Source organism: Amphiprion ocellaris, chromosome 6 (assembly GCF_022539595.1).
Source record: "Amphiprion ocellaris isolate individual 3 ecotype Okinawa chromosome 6, ASM2253959v1, whole genome shotgun sequence".
NCBI lineage: Eukaryota > Metazoa > Chordata > Actinopteri > Pomacentridae > Amphiprion > Amphiprion ocellaris.
Genome location: NC_072771.1, coordinates 15,938,061 through 15,958,954, shown reverse-complemented (window position 1 = coordinate 15,958,954; position 20,894 = coordinate 15,938,061). Strand labels below are relative to the sequence as shown.

At 40.5% G+C, this 20,894-nt stretch overlaps 3 protein-coding genes across 3 annotated transcripts in view; all 3 read left to right on the top strand.

The window, feature by feature from the left end:
• The first annotated feature begins 157 nt into the window (after positions 1-157).
• pop5 (POP5 homolog, ribonuclease P/MRP subunit) lies at positions 158-3,699 on the top strand. Its single transcript, XM_023278871.3, has 5 exons — positions 158-311; positions 393-535; positions 2,516-2,665; positions 2,762-2,845; positions 3,109-3,699. Exons 1-5 carry the CDS (start codon positions 292-294, stop codon positions 3,213-3,215), a joined length of 504 nt encoding a protein of 167 aa, XP_023134639.1. The 5' UTR covers positions 158-291; the 3' UTR covers positions 3,216-3,699.
• A 353-nt stretch (positions 3,700-4,052) lies between these two features.
• Positions 4,053-12,694, top strand: rnf10 (ring finger protein 10). Its single transcript, XM_023278861.3, has 17 exons — positions 4,053-4,603; positions 5,421-5,605; positions 5,734-5,939; positions 6,024-6,114; positions 6,270-6,454; positions 6,602-6,738; positions 7,016-7,170; positions 7,487-7,612; positions 7,758-7,998; positions 8,486-8,619; positions 8,782-8,899; positions 8,998-9,099; positions 9,198-9,335; positions 9,439-9,524; positions 9,623-9,680; positions 11,208-11,372; positions 11,478-12,694. The coding sequence occupies exons 1-17, from the start codon at positions 4,441-4,443 to the stop codon at positions 11,549-11,551; spliced, it is 2,364 nt and encodes a 787-aa protein (XP_023134629.2). The 5' UTR covers positions 4,053-4,440; the 3' UTR covers positions 11,552-12,694.
• A 1,061-nt stretch (positions 12,695-13,755) lies between these two features.
• Positions 13,756-20,894, top strand: part of si:ch73-138n13.1 (titin homolog) — a 32,796-nt gene continuing 25,657 nt past the window's right edge. The window contains exons 1-4 of the mRNA XM_023278825.3: positions 13,756-14,148; positions 16,808-16,892; positions 18,443-19,776; positions 19,884-19,968. Of these exons, the coding sequence (XP_023134593.2) occupies positions 18,458-19,776; positions 19,884-19,968 (1,404 nt within the window). The 5' untranslated portion in view covers positions 13,756-14,148; positions 16,808-16,892; positions 18,443-18,457. The remainder of the gene's footprint in view (positions 14,149-16,807; positions 16,893-18,442; positions 19,777-19,883; positions 19,969-20,894) is intronic.

Here is a 20,894-nt window from a genome sequence, read left to right as displayed (position 1 = left end):
GTGCACAACAATGACATGAGTGAAATCGGAACATTTTATAAACTCTACAAGCTCCCATCTCCCACCTCTTCCCATTGTGGAGTGATGTTAACTTTCAGTGTTTTTTATTTTCAGTTCGGAAAACAGTATTGATGTGTTGTTGAAAAGACGACTATAAATTCGTGCTGCTCCGTGTTTAATGTCAAGTACATCCGGTCCAGTTGTTAACGTCCAGCAGGCGGCGCTATTACGCTACCAGGCGGTAGACAGTTTTGTTGACGGAAGTCCCCCCGGAAGAGCAGAGGGGCAGCGATGGTGCGAGTCAAGTCGAGGTAAAACGTGCTTTTCGTGTTCTCTGTTCTCACTTTGTGCGTGTTCATGGTTTGTATCTGAGGTTCCTCTTCTGTCGGTAGGTACTTACTGTGCGAAATCAACGTGTCAGACAAGAGCCAGCTGCTGCTGCTGGATGATCGAGCTGTTGCAACCGCAGTGAAGGCGGCGGTGGCTCGCACACACGGCGACTATGGGCTAGCTCTGTGCACCATCCGATTTTCTGGTAAACTGCAGTGGTAGAAAAAGTGGTTCGGTTATATTCTGATGTAAAGTATTCAACTCAAAATTAATAAATACTCCAGTTTAAATGAAACTCCTGCGTTTAAATTAAAGATATATATCAGAAAATGTTCTCAAGCTGTTTAGCTCAATGCTGCAAAGTGTAAATAATGTGTACATTGGTGTTGGCCACAGTAGAACAAATTTTAACAGTATTTTATTCTGCACCAATCATTTATATTTTATCAGCGGACACTGATAAAATCGTAATTTGCAAAGTAATCAACAGCTGTCAAATGGATGGATGTAGTAGAATAAATCCCCCACAAGTACAATTTGGTGTGGCAGAGATTTCATAAATGGAAGTACTTGTTAATGAAGGAAGTATTTAGATCGTATTAGTGAAGTTACCAGTATAGCTATGTTAAAACATTCCAGTACAAGTAATAGTGCTGGACGAAAAATTTTACTTAAGGAAAAGTATTAAAATATTAGCAGTATAATATAGTTAAAATATTAAGGGGAAAGTACTGGTTTGGTCCATCTGGTTAACATAATATATATGCAATAATGTACACTACCGTTCAAAAGTTTGGGGTCACTTAGAAATATCCTTATTTTTGAAAGAAAAACTGTTTTTTTTATAACGAAGATAAGTCAATCAGAAATCCAGTCTAGACATTGTTAATGTGGTACATGTCCGTTTGAGCTGGAAACAGCTGATTTTTAATGGAATATCTACATAGTGGTACAGAAGAACATTTCCAGCAACCATCACTCCTGTGTTCTAATGCTACATTGTGTTAGCTAATGGTGTTGAAAGGCTAATTGATGATTAGAAAACCCTTGTGCAATTATGTTAGAACATGAATAAAAGTGAGTTTTCATGGAACACATGAAATTGTCTGGGTGACCACAAACTTTTGAATGGTAGTGTACACACACTACCAGTCAGAAGTTTGAACACACTTTATCATTAAATGCTTTTTAAAATGTGTATTATTTTCGACATTGTAGATTACTGTAATACTGAAGATTAACACTTTTTTGTTTACAGCACAATTCCATGTGTATTCTTTTATAGTTTCTACAATGCACAAATTAATTAAACAAAAACTTATGAATGAGATTATGAATGAGAAGGTGTGTCCAAACTTTTGACTGGTACTGTATATAAAGCAATAATAATATGCATCATGGTGCTGATGTAATTTGCTGCTGGTGAAGCCTATTTGAAGTACTTTATATTAATGTTTTTGTTTAGTATTTTACAGTTGATATATTTGAGGGGTTGCTTCATGATTAATGGGATAGAAGTAAGAGAAAAAGTTCTGATCCACAAATCAGTTTTCGAAATGTATCTCTAATCTTCGGTTTTTGGTGAAAAAACTGGATTATTTGAGCATTTCTTGAAATTACACCACATGAGAAGTTCAGAGAGAAAAATCTGTTTTTGACCAAGCTGTTAACAACTCATGTACATTTGACATGTGAACCCAATAAAACACTGCTTTTTGTAGCCATCAACATCCAAAAATATGGGAAACAACTGGTTTAATCTTCATCTTTGAAGAGACTAGTAACTAAAATTGTCCAATAAATGTAGTGTAGTAGAACGTACAATATTTTCCTTGTGTATTGGAAGTATTAAGTAACATAAAATAGATATACACAAGTAAAGTACCTCATGTTTGTATTCAGGTACAGTACTTAAGTACATGTTCTTACTTTCATTCCACCACTGGTAGAAAATTAGTAGTATTTGAGGTACTGAAGTAATATCACACTGCAGGTTTTCTGGAAACCCTTTAGATGATTGTGACTGTGATCTGTTTAGAGACCTTAAAATCAGAATATTAAGGGTTTTCCTAGCCTGTCAGTTCTTATTGATAACACCAGTTTTCACTTTAAGAAATACCAGAATTCTAATGATACTGTTATGTTGGCTGATCTCTTTGCATTCTCTATTTTTGTTTCTTTTTAGTGAAATATCTGAATACTCATACTGGAATAGTATTACTACGTTTTCCCAAAAGGTGTTACAAACTCCTCTGGTCTGCATTGCCTTTCATTACGTGTATTACAACACGTGGACACAATATCCCATGTTTTCTGAACTGTTTGCATGTGGGAGGTAAGAAAAACACAGTTTATAATGAATCACACACAAATCATAATAATCTTTACTATTAAATGAAAGCTTGTCTAAGTTCAAGTATTTTTGTTTCAGGAACAATTAGAACATGTCAGAAGTTTTTGATCCGATACAACACCCAGCAGCTTCATCGAATGCTCCCTAAATGTAAAAATGAAGGTGAGAAATTTAATTGAATGGTGTCTGACTTTGTATTACTCTCTGCAATTTCAGTCTGCGAACTCTTCAATAACATCACTACCCCAATAGCTTAAAATGTTTATTAGAGTTGAACACCAATCCTATAGAATATGTTGAAAAATGTAACTTATTTTACAATGTAGTCTTTAGTTTATGGGCCACCACAAGATTAAATTTCTAAATACTGGATACATGACTGACGGAAACCATTTGACTGATTTCTCTCATGTTTTCATTTGCAGAAGAGAAGCAACAGATTCGTGAAGCAATTCTGGACTGCTCCCTAGAAGACGGAACCAAGGAAGCATTCGAAGAGGAATCAGAGAGTGAGGAAGATGAAGAAGAATGACTACACAACATGTTTGTAGCTTTGTTCAAGTTGTCTTTGGATGCCTGGCTGTGGTCATTTTTGTTATAGGACTCATTTGAAGAAATGCACACCCTCCTCTGTACAAGTGTTGTTTAGTGCAGCTGCACAGTGCATTTGTTACTTTAAAAACTGACTGACTACATGCCTTTCTGGAACAGAAGGACCCTTAAATGATCATTGCTTCACTTTGTCATATGAATAATTTGGGTAAACAGATTGGTCTGACAATCAGTATGAGTATTGTTTAACAGTGAGGTGGCAAGTTTGATCCTCAGAACAGCTAAAGATGATAGATACTGAATTACTATCGCCAGAAATAAAACTACAACCACATAGTGCGACATAAGCCTATGTCCCAATTCGAAAAGTCAAAAGTGTTAAGTTGAACTGAATTTATTTTGTATTTATACTTTTTGTGCTAATATATATTTTATCTCTGAATTAAAGCACCGTTTTTAAGGTATTGCATTTGTCATGATGTCCTATAAATTAATTTCGACACACACTCACTTAAACCATCCACGGTAACTTTAATCAATGGTGTACAGTCAGTAAAATTATCTGAAGATTGTATGAAGATTTATACACTCAGCTGATATAAGAAGATGCAGCATAACTTTTAACAACACATCAGTTCATTACTCTGTCATACCATGTCTTTACACAGAGTCAACAGGATACTATTTTTTACTAAACCCAATTTTAGCCCATGAAATTTAATCCTTCTCTGACATAGTTGCTATCACTACATTTCCCATGATGCACCGTTGGGCCTCCGCAGTAAACAGATTGGCAGCCAATACAAGAGCCATCCGGGTCTCTCAGGTTCCTATCTGGCGACCCGTCGCCATTAGTGCAAGCTCGTTACAACGGATATAGTTTTTTGGTTACAATCTTTAAATTGTCACGTTTTCCAGCTTTTGGAAAACATTTAGCGCCTTGTTAAAGGCATTTTGTTTTCCTTAGCGAGTAAGAAGCTTAAATTCGGGGGGTCTTGGCCCCGCGTGGCGAGCTTTCGTCCTCTCTTCCAACAGCCTCCATATTTTGAGACGCCGAAATCGTGTCTCTTATTTTTTCTCGGGTTTGTTTTGTTGTCAAGATGTCGCCGTGATGGGGTCTCCGCGTTTGACAGAAATGAATCGGGGCCTTCGTCGCCTGACCCGCACTCACTGCAGCCCGCTTTCCTCATCCGTTTTTCTGTTTGATGCTAGAGAGCTCGGCGGCTCTCTGCCCGGAGCTCGGCCTCAACAGCGCTCACTGCACGGAGACAAACATGGAGAAAAACCCCAACAGCAGCACCAGCACCAAGGTTCCGCCTCGTTCCAGCTCCACAGGCTCACAACCCGGCGAATCTAAACCCAAAACAGGTGAAGACCCCACAGTAAAGCACACAAATGTCACAAGAGGTTGTCAAACTCGGTGTGTACTTGTATCTAAACACTCTTTGCCCTGTGGCCTGTTGGGGCCTAGCAGTACTGCAGAGGCTGTTTATCTGCTGTGGCTGACGTCGCTTTCAAAACATTTGACCCACTAGCAGTCAGAGCTGCAGCTAATACGTGCACACAGCAGTGGACATGTAGTGCACTGTACATATGCTGCACCTTTGTCATGTATGTGGACGCAGAGACATGCTGATACCGTTTAACAAGCAATTTAAACAATGAAGTTATGCCTGCAGAAAGTTTTATTTGCAGTTAGTTTTGCAATTTACATACCAACATGACTATGTACAAAGTCACTGAATGTTTTCAAGAGTTTTTGTAGGAGTAGATTAATCTCGTGCATTGTTTTCCGTTCTTTGTGAATTGATTCTCACGTGAAATTAAAATCGACTTGCTTTACTAATTATGTTAGTATTCAGTGAGTGGTGAACACCTCACAATAAAGCTAGAAAATGTGTAACCTGCATACACAGGTCGATCTATGCCCTGTTAATTAAGCAGTGTTTAATTCTGTAAGAGATCCTTTAACAGTTCCATCATATGAAGTGAAAATGTAAATAAGGCCAATTTTTTACTCATAGCACTAATGACAAGAGCTTTATTTAAGTGTGTTAACATATGCACCAGAAACCCCAGATTACATGCTTTTTCTTATAAATCAGACCTCACCAAGCTGAAGATGTTATATTGAGCGATCATGTTTCTGCATTTTTCAATCAAAGTCTTATTTTTTAAATTTCAGAAGGTAAAAATAATGGAGGCTCCAAGCGCTACAGCCGCAAGCGTGAGCCCTCCTTTCCTAAAGCCGAGAGTTTCCCAGGCCCTCGCCGCACCAATTCACAGAAAAGCAAGAATTTTGACAAGAGACCCCCTCAGAGAGGTGGAGGACGACAGTATGGGGTTACAGGTGGAGGACGACGTGAGGAGGTGAGTAATCTTAATAGGTAATATTCATGTTTTCTTTGATAATAATGATTTCTTTAATGTGACAAACTTGTCAGAAGAGGTTCAGCAACAAATAACTGATATATTGTAATCCATTTCTGCCCCTCCAGGTAGCAGAGACGCGCCGGGCCGAGTTTAGCCCGGCTCAATTTGCTGGACCGAAAAAAATAAGCCTGAACCACCTGCTAAACTTCACCTTTGAACCCCGTGGAGGTAACGGTGGTGTTGGAGATGGTGGCCATGCCTGCTGGGGCCGCCGAAACAAATGGGGCCACAAGCATAAGCCCTTCAACAAGGAGCTTTTCCTGCAGGCCAAGTAAGCAGGCCCTCAAACAGTAAATAATATGAAATGGAGAGACTGAACGTGTGGGAGTCATTCTGTTCTTGTTTCTTGTTTTAGTTGCCAGTTTGTGGTGACTGATGACCAGGACTACAAGGCTCACTTCACTGATCCAGACACTCTGGTCAACTGGGACTGTGTGCAGCAAGTGGTGAGTATGAGCAGAGCATTAAGGAGCATTGTCTTTACCTTCATTTCCAGCATTTTATTATCTCTAGTTGAGCTGTTGGTATCAAAATTTTGCTATCTGTACTTGGATGTATAAAATAATATGGCATATAATAACTAATTTCTGTATGTCTACAGCGCATCTACAGCCATGAGGTGCCATCTTGCCCTATCTGCCTCTACCCTCCTTTGGCAGCCCGCATCACACGGTGTGGACACATTTTCTGTTGGCCGTGCATGCTGCACTACCTGTCTCTTAGTGATAAGAGCTGGTCTAAGTGCCCCATCTGCTATGAGGCTGTGCACACCGCTGACCTCAAGAGGTAAATAAGAACTGAATAAAGCTTTGTAGACTAACTCTGAAGTAAAAGAATCTAATAAAAAAGGCGAAACGACACTGTAAGATACACATAAAAGCAGTTTGTTTTGGTTTGGTCAGGGGTTTCTGATCGTCACTTCTGTTATTGCAGTGTGGTTGCTATGGAGACCAGGCAGTATGTGGCTGGTGATGTTATCACCATGCGCCTGATGAGGAGGGAAAAGGGGGCTCTGGTGGCCATGCCCAGTTCTCAGTGGGTGAAGGTGGAGGAGCCTGTTCGCTTCGGAGGTAAGAGACAGGAGCGTCTGTACAGTTTACTGCAACTAGTAATAGCCAGTTTTACATCGACGATATTAAAATATGTGGTTTATGTTATAGGAACATTTATAGTTACCTCTTGTAGACTGGAATACAAATAAATTATTTTTCACTATGCATACTGTAATTCCTATGCACACTGTAAATAATGTTTCAATAATGCACCTTGATCATCAAGACTGTGATACACAATAACAAACATTATGTTACATTATCATTAATCCTGTTGTTAACATGTGATTCATAGATGCTTGTTTGAGTCCGTACTCCAAGCTGCTGCTGACCTCCCCGGCACAGGTCTTGAGTCTGATCACAGAGGAGAAGGCAGTCCTTCAGGCTCAGCTTAGCCAGGAAGAGGATGCTCAAGGCTGCTTCATCCAGAGCGCCCTCTGTCTTTTGCAGGTAAAGCTACATGCTTATGCATGGCACCCAACATTTAGATGTATTAGTCTGTACGTTTAAATAAAACAAGATGTGTTGAAGGGAGCAGGCATGAAAAAGAAATAATACACAACATTGACAATTACTGGCAAATGGGTTTTGCTGTTCCATTGAACGTAAAATGCATTTTTTACTTGCATGTCTCCAGGTGGAATAGAAAATACAAAGTGGAATATAAACATTGACCTAATTTACTACAGATTATGCCGACAAGCTGCGGACTGATCTGTCTGTATCTGTTATCATAAATTTCTGTCTTTATGTCTTTGTGGTTTAGGAACAAGAGGAAATGCAGCTGAAGCAGCAGAAGGTAAATGCAGACAGTCTTGACTTGTGTTCTCTGACTCTGAAAGAACCTTCTTCTCCTGTGGAGGAAGTGGCGACTAACATCAGCAGTGCCAAGGTGAGTCTAAACTTTTTCTACTCTCGTTTTTTTGATAACGTGTCTCTGCTGATTAATCGTATCATTTGTTTTGCATGTGCATCCCCTTGATTATAACTTCTGCCTTAATATGTTACCTATCACCTCTGTCTTCTGTCTCTCCTAGCCTGTGCTTCAGTACTCCTCTGCCTTTGATGATGAGGTGGAGGAACTTATTGAAGATGCAGTTGCAGAGCCGCCTGACTTTTCTGAAGCCATTCTTGAGAGTGTGCTGGAGGAACCTCCAGAGCCCATGATGGCTGCAGCCCCAGAGCCCCAGCTTGAGGAGGAAGGTTTAGCCAGCCAGGCAGAGGCAGGTCGCCCTACAGCCAGTGTAGTACATGGACCTTACTACTACTTCTACCAAGGTAAGTAGTTCCAGGCTTTCTTAACTTTCTGTCATAACAAGTAAAGGTATTTGAAAAGGAAGAAAGTGCAAGTTTTTAGTTTGTTACATTTTCAACTAATGTCAGACCGAACCCCTCTGAGGGAATGTTTTGAGGAAACTGTCACACGCTACAAACTTCCTGCTTACATAACCACCAACTCACAAATCTTTTATGGGGCATTTTCTTTTATTTTGATGTGTTTATTTTCAGTGTTCAAATGCAAGTTTCACACAGAATTTCAACTCAGGATCAGTATTTAATTTAGTGTGAACTTAGATCAAGAAGTTGAAAACATCACAGTTGAAAAGAAACAGTGAAGGATGTCTTGGATTCTGACCAATAGAAAGCACAGGAAGCCTGTTTGTCTTAGCACTATGAACTGTTGGTATTTTTTTCTCATATTTCAGTGTTAATAAGCTTTTCCTCATTACTTTTATCTCTACTTTTCCCGTGTTTCTCCCTCCAGCTGACGACTGCCAGCAGATGTTCCTGCATCCTGTGAATGTGCGCTGTCTGTTGCGTGAATATGGCAGTTTGGAGGCCAGTCCAGACTCCATCACTGCCACGGTGGTGGAGATAGTGGGACACACAGTCACTGAGGTCAGCAAACAAGGAAACACAAAAAGCAGACTTTGTGTCTTGAGGCCTATTTTTTGGTGTTTTTTTAACTTTAACTGAGCCACTCTGCTCAAGTCTTCAATTTTCCTCTAAATATGTATATTGTTGTGACTGATTTCTTTTGTATTCATGTGGTCATTGCAGGAGATCCGTCGCCGGCATCGTTATCTGGCTCATCTACCACTCACATGCGAGTTCAGTATCTGTGAGTTGGCCCTGCAGCCGCCAGTCCTGTCCAAAGAAACTCTGGACACATTTGCAGGTTAGAACGCATTGAGTTCCGTTGTTAGGATGGGTGTTTTAAAAATTATAGTAAAGAATTTTCATGGATTGTGACAGTAATTTGTATAAAACTTTTAGATGACTTGGAGAAAAGAAAGCGTTTGAGGCAGAAGAAAGCTAGGGATGAGAAACGCAGAGAGAAGCGAATTGAAATCGAGGAGAATAAGAAGCAGGGTAAATGTAAGTACGGGTTTTGACTTCACAACATCACTTGTCAACGATACTTTTCGTAAATGTTCGGATTCCATAGCAAAGTATTTGCACTCGTGTCCCCTCAGATCCTGAGGTGCATATCGGACTAGAGAACCTTCAACATTTCCCAGCTTTTGGTTCTCCGCCTCACAACAGCAGTCCACCAATCCAACCTGATTTCACTTTCGCCCCTCCTTCACCCCTCAGCAGCAGCCCTTCCTCTGGTAAGATCAGCTCCTCCATTATTCAGCAGTCTGTACGGTTTATGGTTCAGCACCTCAACATAATGAAAATGATCTTTCATTTTGGTTCCCTCTGTTTCTTTAGATGGGATGAGATTCCCAAGTCTGAATGTGTCATCACCCATTGTGGGTAGCGTGGAGGACGATTCACACTGCATGTCCTTTGCACAGGTGTGTATGGTAAAAAATATTAATTCAGACTGCCTTTGTCACCGGGGATATGCATCACATAACTTGACATGGTGTGAACTTGACTGTGTCCTTTATAGATGCTAAGAGATGGAAAGGCCAGAGTTGATGCTGGGCCCAGGATCACTCCAAAGAAAGGTAGTGCGAGACCGTGGAAGTTGTGGTGGCTTGTAAAGTGCTGATGCCATCACACAGTGTGGTGGTTTAACACAGTAATTTGAAAATTAGATGTTATTATTTACACTACAAGACTACATTTACGAAATATGAAATGGACACTAATCTGAAATATGTAAACATTAACTTTACCCTGAGTTATAATTTAGTTAATTGGAGAATTCTTGGGCTGCACAGTGGTGTAGTGGTTAGCACTTTCGCCTTGCAGCGAGAAGATCCCTGGTTTGCGTCCCGGCTTTCCTGGGATCTTTCTGCATGGAGTTTGCATGTTCTCCCTGTGCATGCGTGGGTTTTCTCCGGGTACTCCGGCTTCCTCCCACAGTCCAAAAATATGCTGAGGTTGATTGATCATTCTAAATTGCCCATAGGTGTGAATGTGAGAGTGATTGTTTGTCTTTGTATGCAGCCCTGCGACAGACTGGTGACCTGTCTAGGGTGTCCCCTGCCTTCGCCCGAGTCAGCTGGGATAGACTCCAGCCCCCCCCCCCCGCGACCCTAGTGAGGATTAAGCGGTGTATAGATGATGGATGGATGGATGGATGGAGAATTCTTTGATACAGACACTGTAAAAAAACAAAACAACAACAACAAAAAAACATTTTAAATACATGTAACAGCAGGCTGTATATTAGTATTTAGTTGTATCAGTCAGACTGCAAACCATCGGTACTGTTGAAATAATGGCATCAGTATCAGTCCACCTTGCTGTCAGCTGAATACTAAATGACCTTAAGATGTTGATGCTGCTTAAACTAAGAACCAAATAGCGTTATTAACACTTGTGGAGCTGACCAACTGTTATTGTATACATCAACTATACAAAAGCTGTCCAACTCAGTGTGGACAAAATGCAGCTCTGTATTTTATTCTGATTGTCAGATCATTTTTATGGCCCCTTTCATATATAGATTTTGCGATAATGCTGCCATAAAGATGCCCTTATTATTCTGCTCACCTTCAGACTGAAGCAAACAATCAGGCATGATACTGTTTTCAAATGTGCAGCCGTGAACAAGCTGTGTGAAAGGGGCTTATAGTAGTGTCATCTTTCACTAGGACTGATGGACCATATTTCTGCTTCCACATATTTGAATTGTGTGTTATTTGACTTAAGTATTGTATTATTGCTTTTCTTGCTAGCTTGGTGAAACTAAACTTATAGTATAAAATTCACGATGCTGTACTTGGTATCTGAGGACTTAGCTGTTCTAATTTCTTATAAAAAATAACCTTTCACAGCTGAAGAAATGCTGTGTTAAATGGTCTGTTAAGCTGTTGTTTACAAAGAAATGCATTCCTATATCTGTAGATTGTACTTTTATTGGCTGTGTGCTTGTCGATACAAGTTCCACATACTGACAAGTGGGCGGATGAAATCACAGCTTTGTGTATTATTGTGCATTTCCTGTAAAACCAGTTTCTACAGCTGCAGGCAGTATAACACACCAGAGGCTTCCTGAACTCAGCATTACGTCTTGTCCCATGCAGATAAGCTCCTAGCTCCCCCAGCAGCAGACAGTGATGGTGAGAGCGATGGGTCGGACCGAGTTCCTGTTCCCAGCTTTCAGAACTCCTTCAGCCAGGCTTTTGAACAGGCCCTTCTGGAGCTGGACCATGGTCCAGTAGCTCCACCACAACCTGTGGTTGAACCAGGTCTGGGATCTTTGAATCACCTAATAAAATGTTTTATTTTTTTTAATGTGAATAAAATTATTTTGCTCTCAGACTTGCTCTCATCTTTGCCCTGTTCTCTTTCAGATGAAAAAGGAGGAAAGAAGAAAAAGAAAAAGCAGAAGCTTCTGTTCAGCACATCCATGGTTCACACAAAGTAGACAACACTGAAGTTCATTTAACCATCTTGTTTCTAAAGATCTTCCCACTGCTTGTGTTTTTACTTCCATGCAGATTTTTCGTAGACATATAAGCTATGGAAATAGGTTTTAGTATGTAGCAGAAGTTCATGCTGCTTTAGACATTGTTCCATTGACTTGATCCGCTTGTCAGTTGTCTTCCCATCAGTTGAAGTTACATTATTTTTTGTTGTCATACTAGATCAAAACTTTGCATCATCCTCTTGACACACTGAAAGCCTTATGGGTAACATTTAGCTCAGATGCTAAGTAAAGCAAGGAATATATCAACCTGCTGACTAATATTATGTGTGCTTTGGGCTTTTCATGACTTCCTAATACCTGTTTGCATCACAGTACTTGCTTTATGGTGCCCAACTTCTTTAACCCTTTGATGCGCAACATGGGTCAAAAGTGACCCAAATCCAATGGAAAATGGCTATCTCCTGACCCACACTGCACATCAAAGGGTTAAAAAGGACACTGTTTTGCATTTATGACCGCTGAGTAATATGGAAAAGATAATTTGAGGGTGCTTTATACTAGAGTAGCAGTCAGCCAGCTGCAGGTACGCTGCACCTTTGAATCTTTCCAGGATACTCAGCACCTACATCATCAGTCTGGAACTTCACCTTCAAACAAATCTGTACATTTTCAGTGGTAATCTCAGTTTGTGCTACTTCAAGAGGATAGATTTTTGGATTGCGGAGATAAGAGCCTAGTATTATTGCAACGGCAACATAAACTCATCAGATTCTTATACCAAGGAAGTGAAAACACAGTATTGTATAAAAGAGATTAGTTCTGTAGGTTCAACAGAACTCTGATATATTCTACCTGGTTCAACCATAAATGCGCACTTTGTTCTCATTCAGTTTCTCCTTTTTCATTTTCTGGTGTAAAATGTCCACTATTAACATTACTCCCCCAGATTAATTTCAGTGTTGAAAATGTGTGACAATTGCTGACATTTACCGAACGCCTGCGAAACTCGGAGAGATGTGTATTGGAAATTTATTTTGTTTGAGGGATCTTTAATTCACCATTAATTTTGAGCAAGTTTATAGGCTAGTTGTCATAACTAGTCTGTTATAATGAATAAACAACTTATGCACAATCAAAAAACTGACTATTGTATGTCATTAAGTCTAAGATTATTGATGCAGTATTATCTTTTCTCCACATGGGGGCAGTCCTGACAAGGCTGCGATTTGTAGTACCATCCATCGTATTGTGAAATTATCTTAGGAACCAGTGTTGATATTGACTGGTTAATATCAGGTTATAGTCTGATTTTGAGTCAACATAGGGTGTTGGTTTTTAATGCCCGAGACTCAAGGTAAGCACTGAGTACCGCCCTTCCTTCTTTATGTCCAAAAACAATCAGTTTAGCTTTGTCTTTATTTAGTTGAAGGAGGTTTTGTTGTCTCCAATTGTTTACTTCCTAAAGAGAAGGACAAATCAGGTCTGTATGAAAGCAGTCACTCGATAAGGCACCAGCTAGATCTGTGTGTTATTTACAAAGCTGTGATAAGCAACCCTAAAGTCTTTGAATATCTGAAAAATGAAAAGCATGTACAGATTGAATAGGAGGGGCCCGAGAAGTGATCCCTGTGGGATTCCACACAACATTGGGGGTATTTTGCATTTATAATTGCAAATACTCATAATATCTGAGAACCCAAACCAATTATCCATATTATTGTTATAGTATATTATTGTAAAGTAGTTTATGATCTGCAAGGTCAAATGCTGCACTAAGACCTGATAACACCAGGATTGTTAGACTCCCCAAATTATCATTTATACAAATGCCATTTTAAATCTTTATGAGAGCACTATCAGTGCTATGACATGGGCAGAACCCTGTTTCAAAGCTGCCAAGGATGTTGCTGAAATTGTTGATGTCTGTAGTTGCTTTGTACTCCTGGTAGACATCCAGCTTCCTCTTTAGTCAGACAGACAATAGCCAAATGGGCTTTTTGAAACTGGTGTGTGTATTTATTTACCTGGAAAATGACAACTTATTTCAAAAGGAAATGCAGCTAGGATGGTATGATAATTGCACAATCACATTATCCCAGTCTCAGTTTATGATCAAGCTATAAAGTTTTACACATGCAGGGGAACACCATCACGGAAGTCACGGTGACACATCGGTGCTGGTTGCTGTTGGATACGCACTCAGAAAAGTCTTGTACATAAAAACCGACTGTTATGTCTGCGTATGTATTTCGGCGCAAATTAAGTTCCAGTTCCTTATGTACGAGGACTAGTTTATGGTTTGCTATGCTGTATTTTCACAGTGCTTTCTGGAAGCAGCATGTGGTGTTGTCTAACTTGACTGTGCTGCGGCTGCTAACCAGTCCGGCGGCTTGTTCTCCGTCTAGTCGATCCTGTCAACAGCACTGCAACCTGAGAAGGGATAGCCAGTCAGTTGGCTAGCTAAGTTAGCTCCTCCGCTACCCTCTCTAGTAACCAATTGTCACGACTCGTATTTATCCTGCTAGCTTGCGTGGACATATCGTGTTTAAAGTTGTTTCGACAAGAAGAGAGGAAAAACTGACTTTTATCGTTTGGTAAGTTGTCTCCAGTTCGTATCCAACATCCAGGTCCAGTCAGTGTTTCCATTTTGTGAGTTCAGCTTCTTGAGTTGTTAGCTTACGGCTGCTAGCCAGCAAGCTGTTGATGCGTTTCTCTCTCCTCTCATTTAAAGTCTGCGGGAATTATCAGACAGCTTCAAGTCTACGTTTACTTTGAAGGCATCTTGCTCATTCAGTACTTGTGCAGTTTTCTAGCAGTGAATGTGAGCAGGCCAACTCTGTGTTGTTTTTGCGGAATTGGAGCGGATTCTGTCCACGATACGAGGTGGTGTAGGTGAGCAGCAGGACATGAGGAAGAGGTAGCACTTGTTGCAAACACAGGAGTGGGGCAGCTAAGATGGAAATCACCAAAAGCAGCCACCGTTGTAACATGGTTTGGATTTAATTGAATCACTACCGATGGTCTGTCTTTGAATTAATAATACACCTGCGCTGTAATTATTATATTTAGTGTGTGGGGGAGGGTGAGTATGTAGCATCTGACAGGTAAACACATTAAATCTTCATATTTTTTTGTAAAAAAGTGGCGCATGGACACATTTACATTTAGATTTAATTGTACTTGGACTACTTTTTGATTGCAAGATTATGTTAAATCTGCCCATTAATACTGATAAATATCACAGACAGACTAATCTCTGCATAAAGTCCTCTTAAATGACAGCAGGCAACTTAATCTGTAGATGTAGCTCTGCTCCAGTGTGTGTAGATTGTAACCTAAAGCTTTGTTTTGCACTATGTGAGAACTCATCTGAGAGTGACTGTACTACTTCTTAAAGATGTCAGAAGATTAGATAAGATAAGATAAGATAAGATAAAGTGCTTTATTTCTCCCCACTCCAGGGGAAATTTACATTGTTACAGCAGCTTATGTAACAGTAGACATAGTGATAAGAATAAAATAATAATAGAACAATAGTAATAATATTTACAATATATACAAGGGTGACAGATGAGGGTAAAGTGGCTTAACAGAAAAAATAAAAATAAAAATAAAGTTTAAAAGTGCAGAGATGTGCAGTGCAAGAATGTCAGTGCAAATTTTATGGTTTGGGGTGGTAATGATATAGTCCAGTTTATGTTAACATCAGCCAGTGATGCTGATGTTGTAAAGTCTTATAGCAGATGGAATGAAGGACCTGCGATAGCGCTCTTTCTTGCAGGGTGGATGTCTCAGTCTGCTGCTGAAGGAGCTGCTTAAAGACCCCACAGTGTCATGCAGTGGGTGAGAGGGATTGTCCATGATGGATGTGAGCTTTGACAACATCCTCCTCTCACCCACCTCCTCTATGGAGTCCAGGGAACAGTCCAGGACAGAACCAGCCCTCCTGACCAGTCTGTTTAGTCTCTTTCTGTCCCTTTCAGTGCTCCCTGCTCCCCAGCAGACCACTGCATAGAAAATAGCAGACGCTACCACAGAGTCATAAAATGTCCTGAGCAGAGTCCTGCACACTCCAAAGGACCTCAGTCTCCTCAGCAGGTGGAGACGACTTTGGCCCTTCTTGTACAGAACCTCTGTATTGTGTGTCCAGTCCAGTTTATTAGGTAACATGAAGTTACCTGTTGTCTGTGTAAGAAAGTTTCCTTTGCATAACTGGCTGAACAAGGTTAATGACTTGATATCTTTTTCTAGTAAGTCGGGCCAAAACACAACAAACCATTTACCCAGTTACCCTATGCCCTGCTCTTCTCTACTTCCTGCTAGAAATCAAAGAGATATGTCTGTTGCTAGATCCTCGCAAAGATACCTGCCAAAATTATTGACTAGTCAACATTTGTATGTACCAAGCTGGAAGTAGTGCAGTTCTCTGACTTTTTGACTGTTGTTGTAGCTCTCAGTAATGAGTCTTGTGTAGGATATTCACTCGTATGCTTGGGTCTATATAAGGCAGACACTTTCCTAATCCCTGCTGTGCTGCTTGACCCACCATCACAGCGAATGTTTAGCATTCCATCCTGGCGAAGGCGTTTCCTGTCAACATCTAAAGTTCAAGTTTTCAACTTTTCAATCTCTCTTAGCCAAGCACAAGCCAGTCTGTGTATTTTCCAGCATCGTGCTCTTTCCTTGGGTTTCCATTTTCTATATTTGTTTTGTTTCTCTATGGGATATAATAACTTAACTGGCTGTTGAGAAGTTAGAAGTTATCAGTTAGTTAGGGTTAACAACACATGGCTCACACGTAAGTGTCAGGAGGCAGAAGCATTTACAGTATTTATAGTTCCAACATTCACAGATTGAATTTACATAGATGTAGTAAGCTGTGCGTGAGGATTGGCGGGTGAGGAATGATGCCGGACATAATGCAAATATACCAACAGGGAAAGGTAAACATATCGCAGTACTGACTTAATGATTTTCCTTGTGCATTTTGTTGTTGTTGTTTTTTTTATGTGTGGACTAATATCCCATCAGCTCAAATGTATGGGTGTGACTGTGTTTACTCAAGTCTGTGTCAGTGTAAACATTGTCATCTACTTGCTACTTGTACGAAGGCATGAGAACAGCACAATGAAGAGACTTTGGGACAGCCTCTCTGTAGCTCTGCTCTGATTTCTCTGCCATAGCCCGAAGCATGCCTGTCTTGACATGTGAAAAGTTTGTGCGCTTTATTGACATAAAGTGTGTTCCCCTCAGGCTCCTTCCTCCCGTGTGATATGACATCACGATTTGGTTACAACAAAAGCCTGAGCTCTACAGCAGACGGTTGACATCTGGTCAGGTAGGATATACTGTTTTTTTGGGGTTTTTTTGTTTTTTTTTCTTTTGCAGCAGCAGCAGCAGTTCCAAAAGAACTTGCTGGTCTGTTCAGTGAAATAACTCAACAGCAACATGTGGAAAGCATTATCAGATGTGAAGCAGGAGCCTCTTAAAGGGCTAACACAGAAATGCTTGAGTAGTTTTCTGTCTTCATTATCAGCATAGAAACAACAGATAAAAATGGTTATCATCACAGTGTGTTCAAAGAGCAGAGCTCGTTGATCTCCAGCTATCATATATTTATCACTATACCTGCTTTACATTGAAGAGGCTGGTGATGGTAGTCTTAAAAAGTTCTTTGGGGTGGAGCTGAGTTTTTAATGGCAGTCTGGTGTGAGTTTGCAGTGAAATCCCCCATTCACTGTCAAAGACTAATATGCTGGTGCTACAACATAACAAAGCAAAGAAAACAATGACATTGTACAGTTGTCCTGCCCCTCCTTGTCTCAGGATCCACCTTAAAGGTATGCAGTCGTGATTACTACACCAGTAATTCAACTTAGTGAGGCTCTTCTTTATCTGGTGTTTTGGTAGATTACAAACAAAAAGTGAATAAAGTTTAAGGTAAATTTTATCACACTGAACCAGTAAAACTGACTAAAGTAAAAGCAATAATTCTATCCGCTCCACGCTACATCGCGCTAAAGTGTCTACCACATTATAAACTAAGTAATACTGTTTGAAAAGACAAAGCAACATATATTGTAGTACCTTGTTTTTTTTTATTTTAACAAAGCTTAGTGCAACCAACATTAAGATATTTCCTAAAGGAGCACAGTTGCTGTAGGTAAACAAATATAGTCTATGTAAAAAATACAGGAAACACATTTTAATATGCAATCAATTCATGTCTTGTAACTTAAACTCCCTGCCAGCACAGCTGGTACTTAAACAATAGTCCTTTTTCAAAGGAAGTGTGCAATGAATAACAGAAATGATCACTGTGCCTACAACTGATGTAGTTTTATCAGTTGTTGGCTCATGTTATTATGCAAGTTTAATGGACCTGAACTTTAATATCTGGTCCACCAGTGATTTTTCAGCTATGAAAAGTCAGTGTTTTCTTTGAGAATGTCGTTATTTTATTGAAAATTATACCAAATGTTTACATTACAAAAAAACAAAAATAACTAATAGAGAGAACTTTTGGCTAGTGATGCGTGAATGCGGTATTTTGCACAAACTGCTAACTACTACAGTTTTAAAAGGAAAGGCATATTAATGTGAATATGGATGGAAGAAACAGCCATTTGCTAATTGTTACATGTCATGTTTAACAATCAGCACGTGGACTTTAACCTGCCAATGTGATCAATAAACTTTTATAAATATCTTTCCTACTAAGGTAAGACACTCCCAAGACAAAGTCCATAATGGATAGATAGAATGACTGTTTTTAGGCTAATTGTGAGTTTGATTTGTATGATATTGTGCTGTTGTTGAGTACCTCAATGATAAAATAAAGACTTTGTTGTGCTGAGGTGTTTTTTTTTATTTGTATTTTTAAAAAAGGTGCTGTTACAAAGGATGGCTGCTCAGGTGGAGGTTAAAACTGGGGAGGTAGGAAGGCCAGTGGCAGGAGGACGCCTTCACCTGAGTCCTCTGACTGACTCCAGCAATAAGAGCCTTATCGAGATTTCATCTATCAATCAGTCACATATCATCACATCAGAACCTAACAAACCTGTCCCCGGCCCCAAGCCACGACTGACTCCCAAACCTTTTGCTGTGGAGAAAAATCCCACTATTAAGCCCATACTTGCCCCAAAACCCCAAACCAAACCCCGACCAGAGTCCACTCGCCTTGCTGGATACAAACCTGAGCTTCCAAGCAGTCCAAAACCACAGCAACCAGTTGCTACCGGCAAACCTAGGCCAGTATCAGCCAACCCCAATCGTCCTGCCCCTACCTCCTTTAAAACATCTAATAAGGTCAATGCTGGACAAACAACCAAGCCAACGGTCCAGTCATTTAAACCAGCGCCTCCACTTGACCCTGGAGATCCCAGCAAACCAACTTCCCCTGTGCCAGTAGAGGGGCAGAAACCTGCTGCCTCAAGCTTGGCCAATTCCAAAAGTCTTAAAAAGCTTCCATCTGCAGAGTGGTCTGGAACCACTAAAAAGGAAGACGAGAATGGTCAGACAGCACAGAGTAAAGGTGGTACCGCTATTACCAGAGCTAAGTCCATGGGTTTTCTTGCTAAGGTAGGGCAAGAGGAAGAAGCAAAAGAAAAAGCTCTGCCTGAAGTTCCACTGCGACCCCAGACCAGAGGCTCCAGGCCCAGACCTGTTTCAGCCATTTTTCCTGGCAGTCCCACTAAAGCAGAGACATCAGTTCCAGCACCTCGCTGGGCCACAAGGCGACCCCTTTCAGCTGATCTCACGTCCAAGTTTGAGTCTATTGGTCTTTCATTACACCGTAAAAGCCCTAAAGCAGATACTAAAGAGAACACTCCAGAGGAGAAGGCATTGCCACAGAATAGAGAGCAAGATAAAACCCCCAAGAGTACCACACCACAAAGAACTGATGGTGTAGCTGATCCTGTCCTCTCAGACCAAAGCAACAAAAAGGCAGAAGAAATGAAAGAGACCGATGAGGATAAGCGTGGGGTCAGCATTAAGTCTCGAATCAGTCTTCTCCTCGATTCATCGACTTCTCCTGTGCCTGATGCCACAGGCCAGGGGCCAGATCCTCAGTCTCCAGTGCAGACGGTTCCTGATACGGAACCACCGGTGGGTGTTAAGCAGCTCATCAAGCAGCTAACAGAGGACACAACGCCAACTCAGAGCCCTGTCCTGAAACCAGCACTGAAGCCCCGCCCTCTGCCCCTTGACCTAACTAAAAGGTAAGAGCTGCTTTTAAAGTTTCCTGGGTTTACTTTTGTTTTATGTCTTTGTCCAGGAGTTCCATTGTCATGCATGGCTTTTGTCTTGTGTGATGTATGTTCATCAGGTTTTCGTCCGAGAGGTCACCAGACCTTGTTTCCCTCACTGAGGCAGCAGACCGCCATGAGATCAGCAAAGATCCTCAGAGGAGGGTAAGAGAGGGACTAAGCTTTGTAGGAACAGGTTTCTGTTGGGTTCGGCCTGTGTTTAGCAGGCAAATGAGCATAACAATGAGAAAGCTCAGTGCTTGGAAAAGCAGTGCTATTCTCTAAGCAGTCTCATTTCAGTGTGTTTCTTGTCATGTCTTGCCAATATGAAATCTGAGGTAGATAGCAAAAAGAAGAAAAAATGAAAGAGGATATTAATGTTTTCAATCTGCCGAAAGAAGTGAAGTCTCAGTTATATTTGTTTGAACTAGATGGGACTTGATTGGATGAGATAATTGTGTATCTGCCATTGTAGTTACACTTAAAACCATTCTGAGATACACCTTACTTAAGGAGTGCTTACATTTTCAGTGGAGCAAAGCCTGCCTACATTCAGAAGGAAATTTCCATAGAGGAAATGAGGCATTGCAGCTGAAAGAATTGCTGTCATAGATGTACAAAGCTGTGAAACCCAAGACACCCAAAGCATCAATCATCCCCAGTGGCTGCTAGTTATGAAACACACAAAGAAGAGATCACTGAAAAAAGGTCAATACAGAGCAGCTTTGATTACCACCTCAGCACCACACCCACTGTTATGAGGCCAACATAGAAGAAGGGGATTCAGTTTGTGTGCTGACAGTTCAGTCAATCATTTCAGCTCCTTTGTGTGTTGTATTTTTCCTGTTCTGCTGTCAACTCACATTTTGTCTACTCTTTGGTTTTATAGTAGTAAAACGTGCTTCAGTTAAGAGTTATTTTTTAAGTCTTTTGTTTCTGTCTGTTGATTCCTTCTGTATCAAATGCATAGTGTTAAAGTGGTGATAACGTTTTAGTAAAAAAACAGCCTGAATATCAAATGGATAAGTAGAGAATTAGTTGCAGTAATGCAGTTATTGCTGTGAGTTCTCAGTATGTCTCTTCATTTTCTT